We start from the raw sequence: 16,340 nt of genomic DNA on the forward strand, positions 1-16,340 counted from the left end.
ACTCGGGCTGCCTTCCAGGTCAACAGCTCAGCTCACTGGGGGATGTAGCCCAGCTGGAGGGCCACGCAGATGCTGAGGGTGGGTTTGCCGTTCACAGACATCGATGAGTGCGCCTTGCCCACGGGGGCCAATCTGCTCCTACCGCTGCATCAAACATCCCGGAGCTTCCAGTGCAGCTGCCCCTCGACCGGCTACCGGCTGGCCCAACGGCCGCAACTGCCAAGGTGAGCAGGGCGGGATCCCGGGGCGTCTCGGGGCTCTGCGGGGTTGGGGGGACTGAGGCCCCACAGCACAGATGGGGTGCGTTTGGGGGGACGACTGTATCCTGGGTGTGTCCTCGCCCCACGGGCACCCTGGTCTCCCATGCTCGGGGCATGCTTATCCACCGGGGGTTCTGAGTCCTCCTGGTCTGCCCTGGGCAGCCCCTGGGGGGCCGGAAGTGGGGCTGACAGCCTTTAAAAGGAAGACGCCCACCGTCAAGGAAGCAGGCCGTCAATACCCAGGAGATTCTACAGCTTAGCACTGCTGTTAGTCTCTCGTTCAGTCACTCGACACACCCAGGCCCTGCCAGGTGTTGAGGCAACGCAGTGAGCTGGTGGTGCAGGGCTCTGTCCCAGGGTGCTGGGCTCCACTTGTCAGGGGGATGGACTGGTCAGGTGTGTCCCCACCCTGAGGTCTCTGTATAGAAGGCCTTTATGGCTGAGGTTCCCTTGGGGCCCAGGGATCGGCTAAATGAAGGGTGAGTGGCCTGCATCCTATCCTCGGCTCCCAGATCTAAGAACACTCCAGGAGGCATCGCGTCACCGTCTCTTGGTTACTGAGAGGGGAGCTAAGGAGATATTTGTGAATGAGCAACCCGGACGGGCGTGCTGGCCTTACCCTCGGCAATGGCTGCAGCCGCCGAATCAGAGGCTGGGACTCTCCAGGCCCTGCAGCGAGCCTCCTACGGGGCCGGAAGCTCTGGGGGCCAGGGTTCTTCAGATGGGCTTTCTGGTCATGAAGGGGGTTTGCAGACTGTGATCAAAGGCGTCAGGAGCTGTTGGCGTTTCCTGGAGGGACTGTTCAGCTGTCCAGAGCTCCGGATGGAAGTCGCTCTGTTTTCACATTTCTGAAGGAGCAGATGACCTGGCCAGGCGCCCTCACCGCAGCCTGGGATCCTGCCAGACACAGCGAAAACACATTCCTGAGCCTCTCCTGGGCTTTGAGACTGGGGACTGCTGTTTTTGCTACCAATGGTCAGGATTTGGCACCTCTTCACAGAGGCCTCAGGGCTTCCCAGGTGGCACTAGTGGCAAAGAACCCGTCTGCCAATGGAAGAGACAAAAGAGACGTGGGTTTGATCCCTGGGGTGGGAAGAGCCCCTGGAGGAGGGCATGGCAACCTACTCCAGTATTCTTGCCCGGACAATCCCCATGGACAGAGGAGCTTGGTGGGCTATAGTCCATGGGGTCACAAAGAGTCAGACCTGGCTGAAACAACTTAGCATGCACACATGCACCCGATGCCTCTGGCGTGGTGATGTCCCCTGAACCCGCCATTTAGCTGCTCTGGACCGTTGTGGGGTGGGGACGACTCCCCATGTCCAGGTGACCTCCTGATGTGCCCCAGGCCTGATTCTGGTCCAACCCAGTCACTGACTTTGGAAACTGGGCACAACGTAGACTCCCTTTCCGTCTCAGTTTCCTCATGTGTAACGTGGGGCTAGTGGCTTCTGCCCATTCCCTCCTCAGATGTTAGAAGTGGCATGCAAGGTAAGACTGATGCAACTCGAGAGCCTTGGAGAGGTGCTGGCTGCCTGGGTTCAAAGCTCAGCTCCCCCACTTATAAAATGTGTGGCCTTAAACCAGTCACTTAAGCTCATGAGCTCCTCCTAAAATGAGGATAATAACCAGTACTTGCCTCATTTAATTATAGTGAGAAGTGTTTCCTGCAAAACACTTCAAGGGCCATCATTTAGAGGTTGCTGATGTTATTATGCTCACTCCAGGGATCATGAATAGTAGGTAAATTAAATATAAATCTCCTATGAACAAAAGAGCTGGCACAGGGCTGTGCTCCGGAGAGCAGCCAACGGAGGGCAAGGATGGCCCGATCCCCCAAACTCTGGGCACCCCCATCTGGGCCGGGGATGGCTTGGGGGCGCCTCGGCCTTCACCGTGCTGCCTTGGGGTCTCCTGCAGACATTGATGAGTGTGTGACCGGCATCCACAACTGCTCCATCAACGAGACCTGCTTCAACATCCAGGGCGGCTTCCGCTGCCTGGCCTTCGAGTGTCCTGAGAACTACGCCGCTCCACAGACACGTAAGTCCCTTGGGCCCCGCGGTCGTCTGTCTCTGTCGGCCTTCCTGGGGGCTGGGCTCCTGGCCTGCACGAGGCAGGAGGGGGTGTTCATGAGCTGTATCCTCCCACGTGGTCTTGGGAAACTCAAGGATCCCTGGTTCTCAGGCGCCTAAATGCCAGCGAGACTGGTCGCAGAAAGCGAAGGAAATTGGTCTCAAACGGGCTAAAGGTCGGCGGGCCTCCTTGCTGACCTGCCTGCACGTGGAGCCAGGCAGAAACCTGGCTCTCCTCCCTGGGGTGGAGCCTTGGGCAAGGGACAGCTCTGTGGACCTCAGTGTCCACCTCTGTGGGATGCAGGAGGCAGAGCGTGCTGACTCCTATGGAGGTAGCAATGACTCCGGGTGGGCCGCACCTGAAGACCAGGTTCTGTTCCGCCCAGCGATGGTGTGGGAACAGCTTGGAAGGTTCTGGGTTCTCAGCCTAAAGCTGTGTGTCCGTGTGTCACTGTCAGCTCATTGACTCTCAGGCTGCTGGGTGTTTGCTGGGGCGTCCAGAAACCCCATTCCTCAGGAAGCAGTGAGGACCTCTGGCCTTGCACACACGACCCCCCTTGTTGGGGGGGTCTCCTTTCTTGCCCCAGAGATCGTTTCAGGGAAAGCTCCTCAGTGGGAGCATGGATGCTGGGTCCCTTCCCTCCTGCCCTGGGCAGTGCCAGCACCCAGCCAGGCTGCCTGGAGAGACTCGGCCTCTTGACCTTGACCCTGCTTCTCCTGCCAGGGGGTAAGAGCCATCTGGGGCAAAGGTCCCAGGCCCCGGCGTGTACTTGTTCTGGCCAAAAGCTAGAGCAGGAGACGCTCAGACAGCCCCAGTGTTCTTCGCAGCATCAGGCATGTTCATCTCCTGGCCTCGCCCCCACCCGACCCTCTCCCCACCCTCTCTGTTTCCACAGCAGGCGTTCTTGTGGGTAGGGAAAAGCCACCCCAGGGCTGGGTTTGTCAGCACTCAGCATTCCAAGAGCCAGGGGCTTATTACAACAGCTTACAGGCAGTACGAGTGCTCCTGAACTGGGAAGAATGATTGTGTCCTTGATTTGAGGCTGAGCTGCTCCTGTCTGTCTGTCCGTGCTCCGTCACTCCCTCCCAGGCCCTTGTCTGTGTCTGGGTTCGAGGATTCTGGAAGATGGGCTGGTTGCTGTTGACCTCAGGCTCGGGTGAGGTCATGAAGGCAAACGGGGAGGAGGAGGCTGCCCTGTGCGGGGTCTTCATGCCTCCGATGCTGGGGGTGGGCAGGCTGGTATCGTGTGCCGAGACTGGCTGTGGTTGGCTCTCCTCCCCGGTCCTTACACTGATGGGTGCTGTGGAATCCTTCGCCACCCCGTGGCTGGGGAAGTCCTTTACTTGTTTGGGGAGTGTTCACCGTGAGCCTACTGTGTGCAGGCACCTGGGGAGACAGTGGGCCCGCAAAGGCCCCTGGGCCCTGCTCTGAGCCCAGGAGGAGCCCATGTGGAAATAGCTGTGGGCAGAGTGCAGGAGTGCTCTCATCAAGGAGGGCTTCCCCCCAGCGGGGTGCGGGGCACAGAAGGCAGGAGTACCTAGAGTTGGTGATGCCGGAATGAAGGGGGAGGAGTCGGGCAGAGAGGGAGGGAGTGGAGGGTGGGATGGGCGTGGGGTGTGGACCTGTGTGAAAGGGCAACAGAGGAGTTCCGGCCAGGAAATGGGTGCCCAGCAAGGAGCCACACTCCTGACTGAGGGGTTGATACTTCAGGTCGTGATCTGTCCCCATCCTTTGGGTCATCGCCCTGCCCCCTGGGGGATGATAAAGAGGGAGCGCCGTCACTGTCTGTATTAGGCGCAGGAAGTGGACTCCGTCCACGGTCAAGGTTGCGGGGCGGTGGTTGAGGCTCTGAGCAGCCCCTGCAGGGAAGACTGTGGCCCCATTGAGCACATGCTGCTTGCCAGCGCCACCCAGCAGCCGGAGCAGAGGCTGGGAGGCGGGTGGAACTGGGAGAGGTGTGTCCCCTGCCCTGAGGGTCCAGTCTGTGCTCCCCTCACTGTTCTCAAGCCTCATGGAGATGCTGTGGCGTTCTGGAACGATCTGGCTTTGGTATCAGCCTCGCTTAGGTTTGGCCTCCCAAATTCAGTCCATTCCAGGTCACCTTTACAGTCAGCAGGTCCTGTGAACTTCTTGCTGTAAAGGGGGGCCGTGGTGTCGCCCTCTGGGTTCCTGTTGGGTGACCTGTGACTGTGGGGGCAGAGCCGCTTCCATATGGTTCGCTCTGGGTTCAGCCTGGGGGGGCTGTGGGTAAGGCGCGCCCAGGCACATTTTATTGCCAATATTTATGGATGGAAGGAAGGCAGACAGTGGCCCTGGTGTCCAGTTGAGGACAAAGCCTGGGAGGCTGCCTGGAGGAGGAAGGAACCAGGCCTGGGACACCCATCCTGCCTTCCAGGCCTGGCTCTCCTGTTCCTTGGTGCTGTGATCTGGGGTCTTGGTCACCCTGGGGCCCGTTTTCCTCTGTAACGTGTGCTGACAATACCTGCTTGTCGGCGCCATGGAGATTAACGGTAATGCTCTGGGTGCCCGGCCCAGGGGGATGATAAAGAGGGGGCGCCGTCACTGTCTGTATTAGGCGCAGAGTGGTGGTATGGAAGATGGCCACGAGCCACCCCGTTCTCGTGCTCAGGATCCAGACATTCCTCAGAGCGACTGCAGCTGCGGCTGACTGTGTGCCTGTGGCTGACTGTGTGACTAGCCAGGTCTAGGGTCACTCAGTCCTCAGACGGGAAGACGAGACTCGGCTCCTGAAGGGCTGTTGAGGAATCGTGGGGCCAGCCAGGAGCCCAGCACTCGGCGCAGGAAGTGGGGGCCGGGCCTGGAATCCTCAGTTGACAGGCCTTGGGGGGTAGGGGTCTTGTCTTGGTTGCCTTGGCACGTACGCGGGGGCTGTTTCTCTGGGACCACAGGAGCCCTGATAGCTTAGGGCCACTGACACGCCGGGGTAGATGTGGGCAGGACGGCAGGCCAGAGCGCCAGGTGAGGCGAAGCTGAGCCTCTCAGCCCTGCGGACTCCTCACACTGGAGTTTTCTGTTTCACGGTCCTTTTCCTTTTCTGTAAAAATCCTCTTAAGAATTTATCTGACCTTCAGAAAGCAATTGTGCAAGTTAAAAGTGCTTATATTAGAAAGGACCAGGAACCGGCACTTCCGTGGTTTAGCATTCAGGGAGGCCTTGACCAGCAAGATTTGAGTCTCTCTCTCTGTCGCCAGGCCTCAGCCTTCTCTCTCTCCACAAACAGCCTCCTTCTGGCCAGTCTCCCCAGTGGCCAAAGGGCGGTAACTGGAGCATGACCCAGCAGGCCGGGCCACAAACCACAGGTCTGGGCCCCAAGGACTGACCAGGCTGTTAAGATCCTGCCCACGCAGTTCCCTCCTCCTCACAGCAGGGATATTCAGAGTGTCCCTGAGCCTGGGATGGGACCAAAAACATCCTCTTTACCCCCTCAACGGGGCAGACCCCGAGACCCGGGCTCTCAGAAGCCAGGGCCAGAGGGAGGCTGGCGGCCTTAGTTGGCACAGCTCCCGGCCCCAGGGTGTAACTCCGGTGGACGGAGTGGGTGGAACCCTGCCCTGGCTAGTTCCTGGGGCTTGTGTCCAGAGCGACAGGAACTGCCGGCGGGGACGGCTGCGAGCTTCAGGCGGCCACAGCAGCCATACCTCCCAGGAGAAGGCTCTGGCCTTGAGGACCTTTCTTCTCTGGCATGTGGTGACTTCCAATAATTGCATTTTCGTGGAACTTGGGGTGTCTTGACCAAGTTGTTGAACTGAAAACTTGGAGCACGTTGTTCTCTCATGCGGGTCGAGATGGAAACCGAGGTGGGTGGTCCCCGGGTTCTGGGCCTCCTCTGCTCTGTAATAGATGCGGTGGCGGCGGCCCCTCCTCCATCGAGACACACTCCTAAATAAAGACCTCAGTGGCACCGCCGGTCTGACAGGCAGTTTGCCAGAGGCAGTAGTTACTCTTTCTGGGATGTTTGTAGTAAGTATGGGGCAGAGCAGAGTGGAATCATTGAAATTGCAACTGACCAGGAAAATCAGGGCCGAATTTACTCGTGCACATGTATTAATATAAAGCATGTAGTGAGTGTCATGGAGACGAAGGGTACTGGAGGGTACATGAGGATATTGGAGACGAAGCCAAAGAGCCATGGGAATGGAATGGCCTGGAAGGAGCTGGGCCCAGAAATACCCAGAGGGAGGAAGGGGCTTGGGTGCTCTGTGGGGTTGGGGGTGTGGAGACCACCAGAGAGGAAGCAGTGTTCTGCTCTCTGGTGTGATGGCTGTGGGGGCGATACCAGAACTTACGCACACCTCGCATTCCCTGCCTTCCACACATGCCATGTTAATCATTTGGCAAATGAAAACCCTGGGAGACGTGGGAAAATTTATGCACATGATGGAGACTCTAGCACCACCTGCTGGCCAGATCCACCAGACCCTTCCTGAAGCAGCTGTGTGTGTGTGTGTGTGTGTACACATAGCCTTTGAAGTGTGGGCTCTGTGTGTGTGTGTGTGTGTGTGTGTGTGTGTGTGTGTACACATAGGCTTTGAAGCGAGGGATTCCCAGAGCAGCTGGGTGTGTGTTTGTGTGTACAAATAGCCTCTAAAGAGAGGGCTTCCCAGATGGCTCAGTGATAAAGAATCCAGCTGCCAATGCAGGAAACACAAGAAATGTGGGTTTGATCCCTGGGTCAGGAAGATCTCCTAATGTAGGAAATGGCAACCTGCTCCCGTGTTCTTATCTGGGAAACCCCATGGACAGAGGAGTCTGGCAGGCTACAGTCCATGGGCCACAAAGAGTCGGGCATGATTGAGCACGACTGAGCACGCACACACACAGGCCACCTTTGCCTCTGCCGTTCAGTACAGACTGGAGGCATGGACAGGTTCCATGTCCTCACTGAGCTTGGTCTTCCTGTTGGTAAGACAGGAATCATGTGGGACAGCGAGGGGAGCTTGGGGAAAGAGAAACTCTGACTTACCCAGCACGAGGCCAGGCACGTTCCTTGTTTTTTCCGCAGTCACCTGGTGCACCCCCTTTTGGCCTGGACCAGGGTGTCTGTGGGGGTGGGCTGCCCCCAGCAGTGCACACGCCTGCGTCTTTTCCCACTGCTCTCCGTCTGCCTGTCGGCCACCTCCCTTACAAAACCTTCATCTTCAGTGTTCCTGATTTTCACATGCCTTTACTAGCGTGGAGCTCATTCCTAGGGCTGCCTTTTCCAAGAGCTCAAAATGGTAAACAGCCAAGTAAATGAGAGGATTCCTGTGAGTGAGTCCTGATAAAGAGCCTGGACATAGGATGTAAAAAGAGACAGTGCTTGCTAACAATAAATGCCAAGCGTTAAATAAGTTCTGGTCCCCCAACACGAGGCATGGAAACTGAAAAGCTGAAATGGAGGCATGATGGAAGACAAGCACAGTAGTAGATGCTCCCAACTGGAGAATCCAAGCAGTCAAGATGGCAAAACTTCCTGGGACATGCTCTGTCAAGTCCTGTGGGGCTCAGCACAGGGCTCTGCTTCTAAGGCAGCTGCCTTCATATTGTGATGGAGTTCAAGAGGCAGAAGATAGGCCTGTTCTTATCATCTCACAGAAGGTTAGAACCTGTCCCCATCCTGTCACAGGAAGTTAGAATCTATCTTTATTCTGCAAAGGAAGTTAAAACCTATCCTTATAATCCTGTCACAGGAATTTAGGAGCAATAAATATTCTCTCACGGGAAGTTAGGACCTGTCTCCATCCTGTCACAGGAAGGTAGGACCTGTCTCCATCGTGTCACAGGAAGTTAGGACCTGTCTCCATCATGTCACAGGAAGTTAGGACATGTCTCCATCGTGTCACAGGAAGTTAGGACCTGTCTCCATCGTGTCACAGGAAGTTAGGACATATCTCTGTCCTGTCACAGGAAGTTAGGACGTGTCTCCATCGTGTCATAGGAAGGTAGGACATGTCTCCATCGTGTCACAGGAAGTTATGACCTGTCTCCATCGTGTCACAGGAAGTTAGGACCTGTCTCCATCCTGTCACAGGAAGTCAGGACGTGTCTCCATCCTGTCACAGGAAGTTAGGACCTGTCTCCATCGTGTCACAGGAAGTTAGGACATATCTCTGTCCTGTCACAGGAAGTTAGGACGTGTCTCCATCGTGTCACAGGAAGGTAGGACCTGTCACAGGAAGTCAGGACATGTTTCCATCCTGTCACAGGAAGTCAGGACATGTCTCCATCGTGTCACAGGAAGGTAGGACCTGTCATAGGAAGTCAGGACCTGTCTCCATCGTGTCACAGGAAGTCAGGACATGTCTCCATCCTGTCATAGGAAGTTAGGACCTGTCTCCATCCTGTCACAGGAAGTTAGGACATATCTCTGTCCTGTCACAGGAAGTTAGGACCTGTCTTCATCGTGTCACAGGAAGTTAGGACCTGTCCCAGGAAGTTAGGACATGTCTCCATCCTGTCATAGGAAGTCAGGACCTGTCTCCATCGTGTCACAGGAAGTCAGGACATGTCTCCATCCTGTCATAGGAAGTTAGGACCTGTCTCCATCCTGTCACAGGAAGTTAGGACATATCTCTGTCCTGTCACAGGAAGTTAGGACCTGTCTTCATCGTGTCACAGGAAGTTAGGACCTGTCCCAGGAAGTTAGGACATGTCTCCATCCTGTCACAGGAAGTTAGGACCTGTCTCCATTGTGTCACAGGAAGGTAGGACCTGTCTCCATCATGTCACAGGAAGGTAGGACCTGTCTCCATCGTGTCACAGGAAGTTAGGACCTGTCCCAGGAAGTTAGGACATGTCTCCATCCTGTCACAGGAAGTTAGGACAAGTCTCCATCGTGTCACAGGAAGTTAGGACCTGTCACAGGAAGTTAGGATGTGTCTCCATCCTGTACAGGAAGTTATGACCTGTCTCCATCGTGTCACAGGAAGTTAGGACCTGTCTCCATCCTGTCACAGGAAGTCAGGACGTGTCTCCATCCTGTCACAGGAAGTTAGGACCTGTCTCCATCGTGTCACAGGAAGTTAGGACATATCTCTGTCCTGTCACAGGAAGTTAGGACGTGTCTCCATCGTGTCACAGGAAGGTAGGACCTGTCACAGGAAGTCAGGACATGTTTCCATCCTGTCACAGGAAGTCAGGACATGTCTCCATCGTGTCACAGGAAGGTAGGACCTGTCATAGGAAGTCAGGACCTGTCTCCATCGTGTCACAGGAAGTCAGGACATGTCTCCATCCTGTCATAGGAAGTTAGGACCTGTCTCCATCCTGTCACAGGAAGTTAGGACATATCTCTGTCCTGTCACAGGAAGTTAGGACATATCTCTGTCCTGTCACAGGAAGTTAGGACCTGTCTTCATCGTGTCACAGGAAGTTAGGACCTGTCCCAGGAAGTTAGGACATGTCTCCATCCTGTCATAGGAAGTCAGGACCTGTCTCCATCGTGTCACAGGAAGTCAGGACATGTCTCCATCCTGTCATAGGAAGTTAGGACCTGTCTCCATCCTGTCACAGGAAGTTAGGACATATCTCTGTCCTGTCACAGGAAGTTAGGACCTGTCTTCATCGTGTCACAGGAAGTTAGGACCTGTCCCAGGAAGTTAGGACATGTCTCCATCCTGTCACAGGAAGTTAGGACCTGTCTCCATTGTGTCACAGGAAGGTAGGACCTGTCTCCATCATGTCACAGGAAGGTAGGACCTGTCTCCATCGTGTCACAGGAAGTTAGGACCTGTCCCAGGAAGTTAGGACATGTCTCCATCCTGTCACAGGAAGTTAGGACAAGTCTCCATCGTGTCACAGGAAGTTAGGACCTGTCACAGGAAGTTAGGATGTGTCTCCATCCTGTACAGGAAGTTAGGACATGTCTCCATCGTGTCACAGGAAGTTAGGATCTGTCTGCATCCTGTCACAGGAAGGTAAGACCTGTCACAGGAAGTCAGGATGTGTTTCGATCATGTCACAGGAAGTTAGGACCTGTCTCCATCGTGTCACAGGAAGTTAGGACCTGTCACAGGAAGTTAGGACGTGTCTCCATCCTGTACAGGAAGTTAGGACATGTCTCCATCCTGTCACAGGAAGTTAGGACATGTCTCCATCGTGTCACAGGAAGTTAGGACATGTCTCCATCGTGTCACAGGAAGTTAGGATCTGTCTGGCATCCTGTCACAGGAAGTTAGGACCTGTCACAGGAAGTCAGGATGTGTTTCCATCGTGTCACAGGAAGTTAGGACATGTCTCCATCCTGTCACAGGAAGTTAAAACCGCTCCTCATATTGTCACAGGAAGTTAGGACCTGTCTCCATCTTGACCCAGGAAGTTAGAACCTGTCTCTGTCTCTGCCCCAAACCTTGGCTGGTCCTGTGAATACAGACAGGGAACTGGGCCTAGAGTACAAAGCTTTAGCGAGGAAAGATAGGAAAATACTTGACTGAGCACAAATCTAGCTTCCTTACGTACTCTGTGACCTTGAGAAAGCCACTGATTCTTTCAGCTTCAGTTTCCTCATCTGACAAATGGCCCTCAACGCCCCCTCACAGTGTGGGTATGATCACTCTAGCAAAGGCATGCCGACGAATAGCCAAACGCTCTGTAAATGGCGGCAGCCATGTTTGCTGGCCTGGAGAGCCGGCCAGTGTCGCCCTGACCACTGCCCGGGTGAGGAGCTGGGAGCCTGGACAACACTCAGAGGGCAGGGTGTGCCTGGTGAGGACAGCCTGGGGTGGGGCTCTGCCGGTGAGAGAGGGACACACCTTGCTCCAGGCACAACCCTGGCCCCAGCCACCCAGCGCCCCCGAGGGTGTTGGAAGAGGCTAGTGCCTGAGGCAGCGGCTGGAGGTCCCCGGCACCTCCCACAGGTGAGTGAGGGGTGCTCTTCTTGTTGGCTGACTGGCCAGAGGGCGGCGGGAGGCCCCGCCTAGCAGGCCCCCCGCTCACCCCGCCCCACGCTCTGTTGTTTCTCCGCTTGCTGAATGGGCCCTAACCCTCTCCTTGTCTCTCTGTCCACTTTTCTTTCAGCCGCTGCGAGCGCTTGCCTTGCCATGAGAATCAGGAGTGCCCCAAGCTGCCTCTGAGAATAACCCACTACCACCTCTCTTTCCCCACCAACATCCAAGTGCCCGCCGTGGTCTTCCGCATGGGCCCCTCCAGTGTCGTCCCCGGGGACAGCATGCAGCTGGCCATCACCGGCGGCAACGAGGAGGGCTTTTTCACCACCCGGAAGGTGAACCACCACAGCGGGGTGGTGGCCCTCACCAAGCCCGTCCCCGAGCCCAGGGACATGCTCCTGACCGTCAGGATGGACCTCTCCCGCCACGGCACCGTCAGCTCCTTTGTGGCCAAGCTTTACATCTTTGTATCCGCAGAGCTCTGAGCACGCGCTTCGGGCCGCTGAGGGGGCCCCCTTGTTGCTTTCCCCACCCTCCGCTCCGGAATGCCAATAAAGGCTCAGCGGGCAATCCCACACAGCATGGCTGGCGTGCCTTGGTTTTATTTGGCGCGGTCGGGAGCGTCTGTGCTGCTTGTTCCTGGTGGGGAAGGGGGAGCCCAGCCCTGCCTGGTGCCCCAAGGGTGGCCAAGGAGTGTTTTCCGTGAGGGGTCTGCGTCCAGGAGCCCCTGTGAGTGGGAGTCACAGTCCATACCGCCCAGGTGCCCAGGCCAGGGCAGAGCGAGGTTGGATGTTTCATCTGAGATGATTCTCTGTCCCCTACTTGTGCTGAGCCCCGAGAACGAGGTGACAGAGGCCTCTAGGGATGGCTGAGCTCCATCCCCTCTCACTTCACAGATGTGGAAACTGAGGCCCAGAGAAGGGGAGGGGCTTGACCAAGGTGACACGGGCTGTGTGTGGTAGAAGGCAGTCTAGGAGCCAGATCTTCCCGTCCCAGCCTGGTTTCCTTGCTGTATTGCCAGGAGCTGAGCCTTTAACTGAGACCATGAAAGCTCCATCTTGAGACTCAAACCTCCCATTCTGTCTTGATGAGAAGCCCAAACTTGTGGAAGAACACCGAACGCGATCGCAGCATCTTAGATGCAGCCCTTACCTAAGGGAGGCCGATTCCCTCCACAGAGGACCCCCGCTTTGTACCAGGAGGAGGCAAAGGGGGCCTGATGAATGTGTCGCTCACGGGCCCCCCTCAGGAAGCCCCGGGCCTTCACGTGCGCTGCTTCCCATCCTGTGGGGCAGGCGTGTCATCCCCAGAGAGGCTTGGGGCGGGGGCGGGTGAGCGATGTGCGCAGGGTCACACAGCTGACCTTCGAACCTTGGTTTGCTGACGGCACAGCTCTGACTGTCCCGTCCCGCCACAGCACCGCCAGCATGAACCTTGATCAGCCTGCCTCTCTTTGAAGACCTCTTCCACCATGATCCCAGCCAAGCCCCCAGTGTGCCTCTCAAGGCACGGCATCATTTATCCCTGGCGTCCACCTCCAGCCTGACCTCAGATTGTTCTCCCTTGCCTTGCTCCCCTTGAACCACACTGTTGAGTTCTCTGCTGCCACAGGCCCTTTGCACATGCTTTTGCACCCTTGGCCTGAATGTTGGTTGAACCTCAGTCACTGTGCTCCTGTCGCCACTGGGCCTCGCTGGACACCCTTGGGTTCTGTTTCCTCTGTCAGTCTTTCTCCCAACTCCGCCTTTGTGATGCTCCTCATAGTTTGCAGGTCCCACTTTCTGTGTTTCCCTTTTGTTCCCCCACCACCCAGAAGGCTCTGGGGAGTCAGGGACCAAGTCTGTCTTGTTCAGGGCCGTGTCCCTAAGCTCCTGGCGAGGCCTAGCATGCAGTAGGTGCTTTGCTTCTGTCTGCTGAGGGGATGGATGACTTCCTGCCAACATCGCTTTGCATGTCTAGCATTTCTGTGGCTGCTGATGCTGTTTTCAAGTAGGAACATGAAAGGGAGGCAGAATGTCAAGAGGAATCAAGTAAAGGATACTGGAGGGGCCTAAGGTCCTTCCTACAAGGGCCTGGAAGAAGATGGGGAAGGGGTCCACTTTGCTATGTAGTGGAGAGGACAGGTGTACAGTTGACACCGTGCCCTGTGCCCTGTGACAGAGGCAGCAGGTAACTTGCCACAGGAGAATACACATGCTCCTAGCCACTTGCCTCCAAACCCCTGCTGTCTCCCAGACCCCTCTCTGAGCACCTCTGGTCTGGTCCAGCTTGCAGTCTCCCAAGCTGAAGCCAGAGGACCTCTCAGAAGGACCAGTCTTGTTGTGTCCCTCCCCTCTTTAGAACCTTCTATGACTAGCAGACGAAGCCCAACTCCCTTGGAATGGCGTCTGAGACCGTGCCTGCTCCAGCCTCTGCCCGCCTTTTCAGCCACGTCTCCCCCTTGTTCCCCACTCTGGCTCACCCCCTGCTAGTGACCAGTGTTCTAGTTACGCAGAACTCTTACCCTTTTCTACACTCACTTTCTCTAGGCTATAGCACGCGCCATCCCTTCCTCCTGCAAATGGCCATTCTCTCTGAAGATGTAGCTAAAGTCGCCTCATTGGTGAAGGCTTTCCTTAATCTGAGCTTTTCCAGAGCCAGGTATCCTCCATCAGAGCAGTTACCCTGGCATCTTGTTCTTTTTTAATACTTTTAAATGGTGCTCTCAATTCCTTTATTTTTGGCCACGCCACACAGCATGTAGGATCACCCATGCCCCCGCAGTGGAAGCATAGAAAGTGCGAGTCTTCACCACTGGACCACCAGGGAAGTCCTTGTTTTTGTTACTTTTTATCACCACCTTTTTAAAGACAGGGATTGTGTCTGTATTCTCTACACTTTTCAGAATGTCTGGCCTGTAGAAGGAGCTCAGTAAACATCTGAATAAACATGGATGGATGGATGATGGACAGAAGAATGGATGGACAGTATTTTCAAGGCTTAGTTCAGATACCACCTCTTCTGTGAAATCAACAAGACACAGCAGGGATTTGTCATTGTATTCAGTTATTCCTATCTGGGGGCTTCCCTGGTGGCTCAGTTGGTGAAGAATCCACCTGCAATGCAGGAGAGCCCGGTTCGATTCCTGGGTCAGGAAGATCCTTTGGAGGAGAGATAGGCTACCCACTCCAGGATTCTTGGGCTTCCCTGGTCGCTCAGCTGGTAAGAATCCACCCGCAATGCAGGAGATCCCAGTTTGATTCCTAGGTTGGGAAGATTGGCTGGAGAAGGGAAAGGCTTCCCACTCCAGTATTCTGGCCTGGACAGTTCCATGGACTGTGTAGCCCATGGGGTTGCAAAGAGTCTGACATGACTGAGTGACTTGCTCTATTCTTTCATCATGGTCCTGCTTATTGAGGCTGGGGGGAGCTCTTTGCCCCTAGGAGTGTTAAGATGTGGGGGGATTTTGGGGGGCTTTAGAAGCCTTTCAGTGGCCTTACAAGGCTGCCAGAATCCCTCTACATTCCCACTGGCTGTTCAGCTTTCTTGCACTTTGCCTTGTTTGCAGGACTTCCTGCCTCTTCAGGTGCCCTGTTCCATCCGAGAACACCTCTGATGTGTCCGTGCGTGTACCTGCATGCGCACATGGGGATGGCGGTATCTGGATTACCTGGCGCTCGCCTCTCTGCAGTCCCTGGAGGCTACATAGCAGTATTCCTGTATCAGCCTGCTGTATCAGCAGAGATCATACAGTGCAGAGAAACAAACCGACCCACCCAACCAACCGAACGAAACTTGAGTTCCAGTGTCTCGTTTGCCATTTACTGGTTCTGTGACCTCAGATAAGTCACTTGCCTTTCAGAGCTTCGAGGCCCGTTTCCGGAACTCTTTGGAAATAACACGAAGTTACTTATACACAAGGCAGCATCTGGGTGTGGTAGCAGTTAATGAGTATTGGTGTCTCCATTCACTGGAAGGTACTCAGGTGTTCATTTCGATTTTTATTTAAATGGAAAATGAAAGTTCAGAGGGTTTGTAGAGCTGCCATCACTTCCAGCTCTTGGACCTGTGCGTGCAGTTTTGGGGTTTTTTTGACAGTACCACCTGGCTTGTGGGATCTTCGTTCCGCAGGTACTTGCTTCCACCAAAGACTAAACCTGAGCCTTGGCAGTAAAAGCACAGCATTCTAACCACTGGGCATCCAGGAAAGTCCCCACGTGTGTGCACTTTTAAACCAAGCTCCCAAAGGTGGTGGTGGTGGTGTTCAGTCCCTAAGTCATGTCTGACTTTTGCGACACCATGGACTGTAGCCTGCAGGCTTCTCTGTCTATGGGATTTCCCTGGCAAGAATATTGGAGTGCGCAGCCATTTCCTTCTCCAGGGGATCTTCCCGACTCAGGGATCAAACCCAGGTCTCCTGCATTGCAGGCAGATTCTTTACCAACTGAGCCACCAGGAAGCCCAAAGGTGAAGGATGATAATTATGATTATCATATAATGATAAATAGTTAAACAACTATCACAGCTAACACCTAGGCAGTGCTTCTGTGTGGCCCAAGCAATAACTAACCCTCATGGAGCCTTTGAGGAAAGTGCTGTTATGACCCTCATTTCACAATGAAGACATGGAGGGAGAGAGGTTTAAGTAACCCACCCGAAGTCCCAGCGCTGATATAAGGTGGGGCGGGATTCCGACCCAGGCAGCCTGGCTCTGGAGTCTGTTCTCAGACACCCAGCCCGATGCTGAAGGGGCAGGATTGCTGGGATCACTCAGTGCTCATCAGCGTGTTACTCTGGCTGGCTCCTCTCAGAAAGCCCTCATACCAGCCCAGTTCTGAAATTCTCAAGTGAAAAACAGGGTGTTTCACTAGCTGAGGAAGGAGACAGCGTGGGGACGAGGGAAGAGCTGTGAAGAGTCAAGGAAGCGATGTGTGCAGGCTGTCCTGCACAGACGTCTGGGGTGACGCTGCAGCATAGTTTTTGGAAGTTCTCTGGATCCTAAGCAAGACCACGATGACCAGATAAGAAGTTTTTCATCCTTGGGAAACGCTTTCAGCTAAACAAAGGCAAGCCCCACATATAGTTCAAATGAAATCCACCCACATGGTATTGGCATCCGTGCAGGAGGAGGCAGTGAAAG

The 16,340-nt window shown here is 55.1% G+C and overlaps 1 protein-coding gene across 1 annotated transcript; it reads left to right on the plus strand.

Annotated features, from left to right (window-relative positions):
• Positions 1–103: 103 nt before the first annotated feature.
• On the plus strand, positions 104–11,803 carry LOC108635249 (fibulin-1-like). The gene is made up of 4 exons (XM_018045483.1): positions 104–224; positions 2,181–2,303; positions 3,381–3,492; positions 11,352–11,803. Exons 1-4 carry the CDS (start codon positions 104–106, stop codon positions 11,704–11,706), a joined length of 711 nt encoding a protein of 236 aa, XP_017900972.1. The 3' UTR covers positions 11,707–11,803.
• The last annotated feature ends 4,537 nt before the right edge of the window (positions 11,804–16,340 follow it).

Source organism: Capra hircus, unplaced genomic scaffold (genome assembly GCF_001704415.2).
Source record: "Capra hircus breed San Clemente unplaced genomic scaffold, ASM170441v1, whole genome shotgun sequence".
In the NCBI taxonomy this organism is placed as follows: Eukaryota; Metazoa; Chordata; class Mammalia; order Artiodactyla; family Bovidae; genus Capra; species Capra hircus.

What these genes read in the sequence shown, in the direction of transcription:
- LOC108635249 (XM_018045483.1), top strand. Translation starts at nt 104, where the DNA reads ATGAGTGCGCCTTGCCCACGGGGGCCAATCTGCTCCTACCGCTGCATC. An exon ending in CAACGGCCGCAACTGCCAAG is followed by an intron (nt 225 to 2,180) that starts GTGAGCAGGGCG and finishes GGTCTCCTGCAG; the next exon opens with ACATTGATGAGTGTGTGACC. An exon ending in CTACGCCGCTCCACAGACAC is followed by an intron (nt 2,304 to 3,380) that starts GTAAGTCCCTTG and finishes TGATTTGAGGCT; the next exon opens with GAGCTGCTCCTGTCTGTCTG.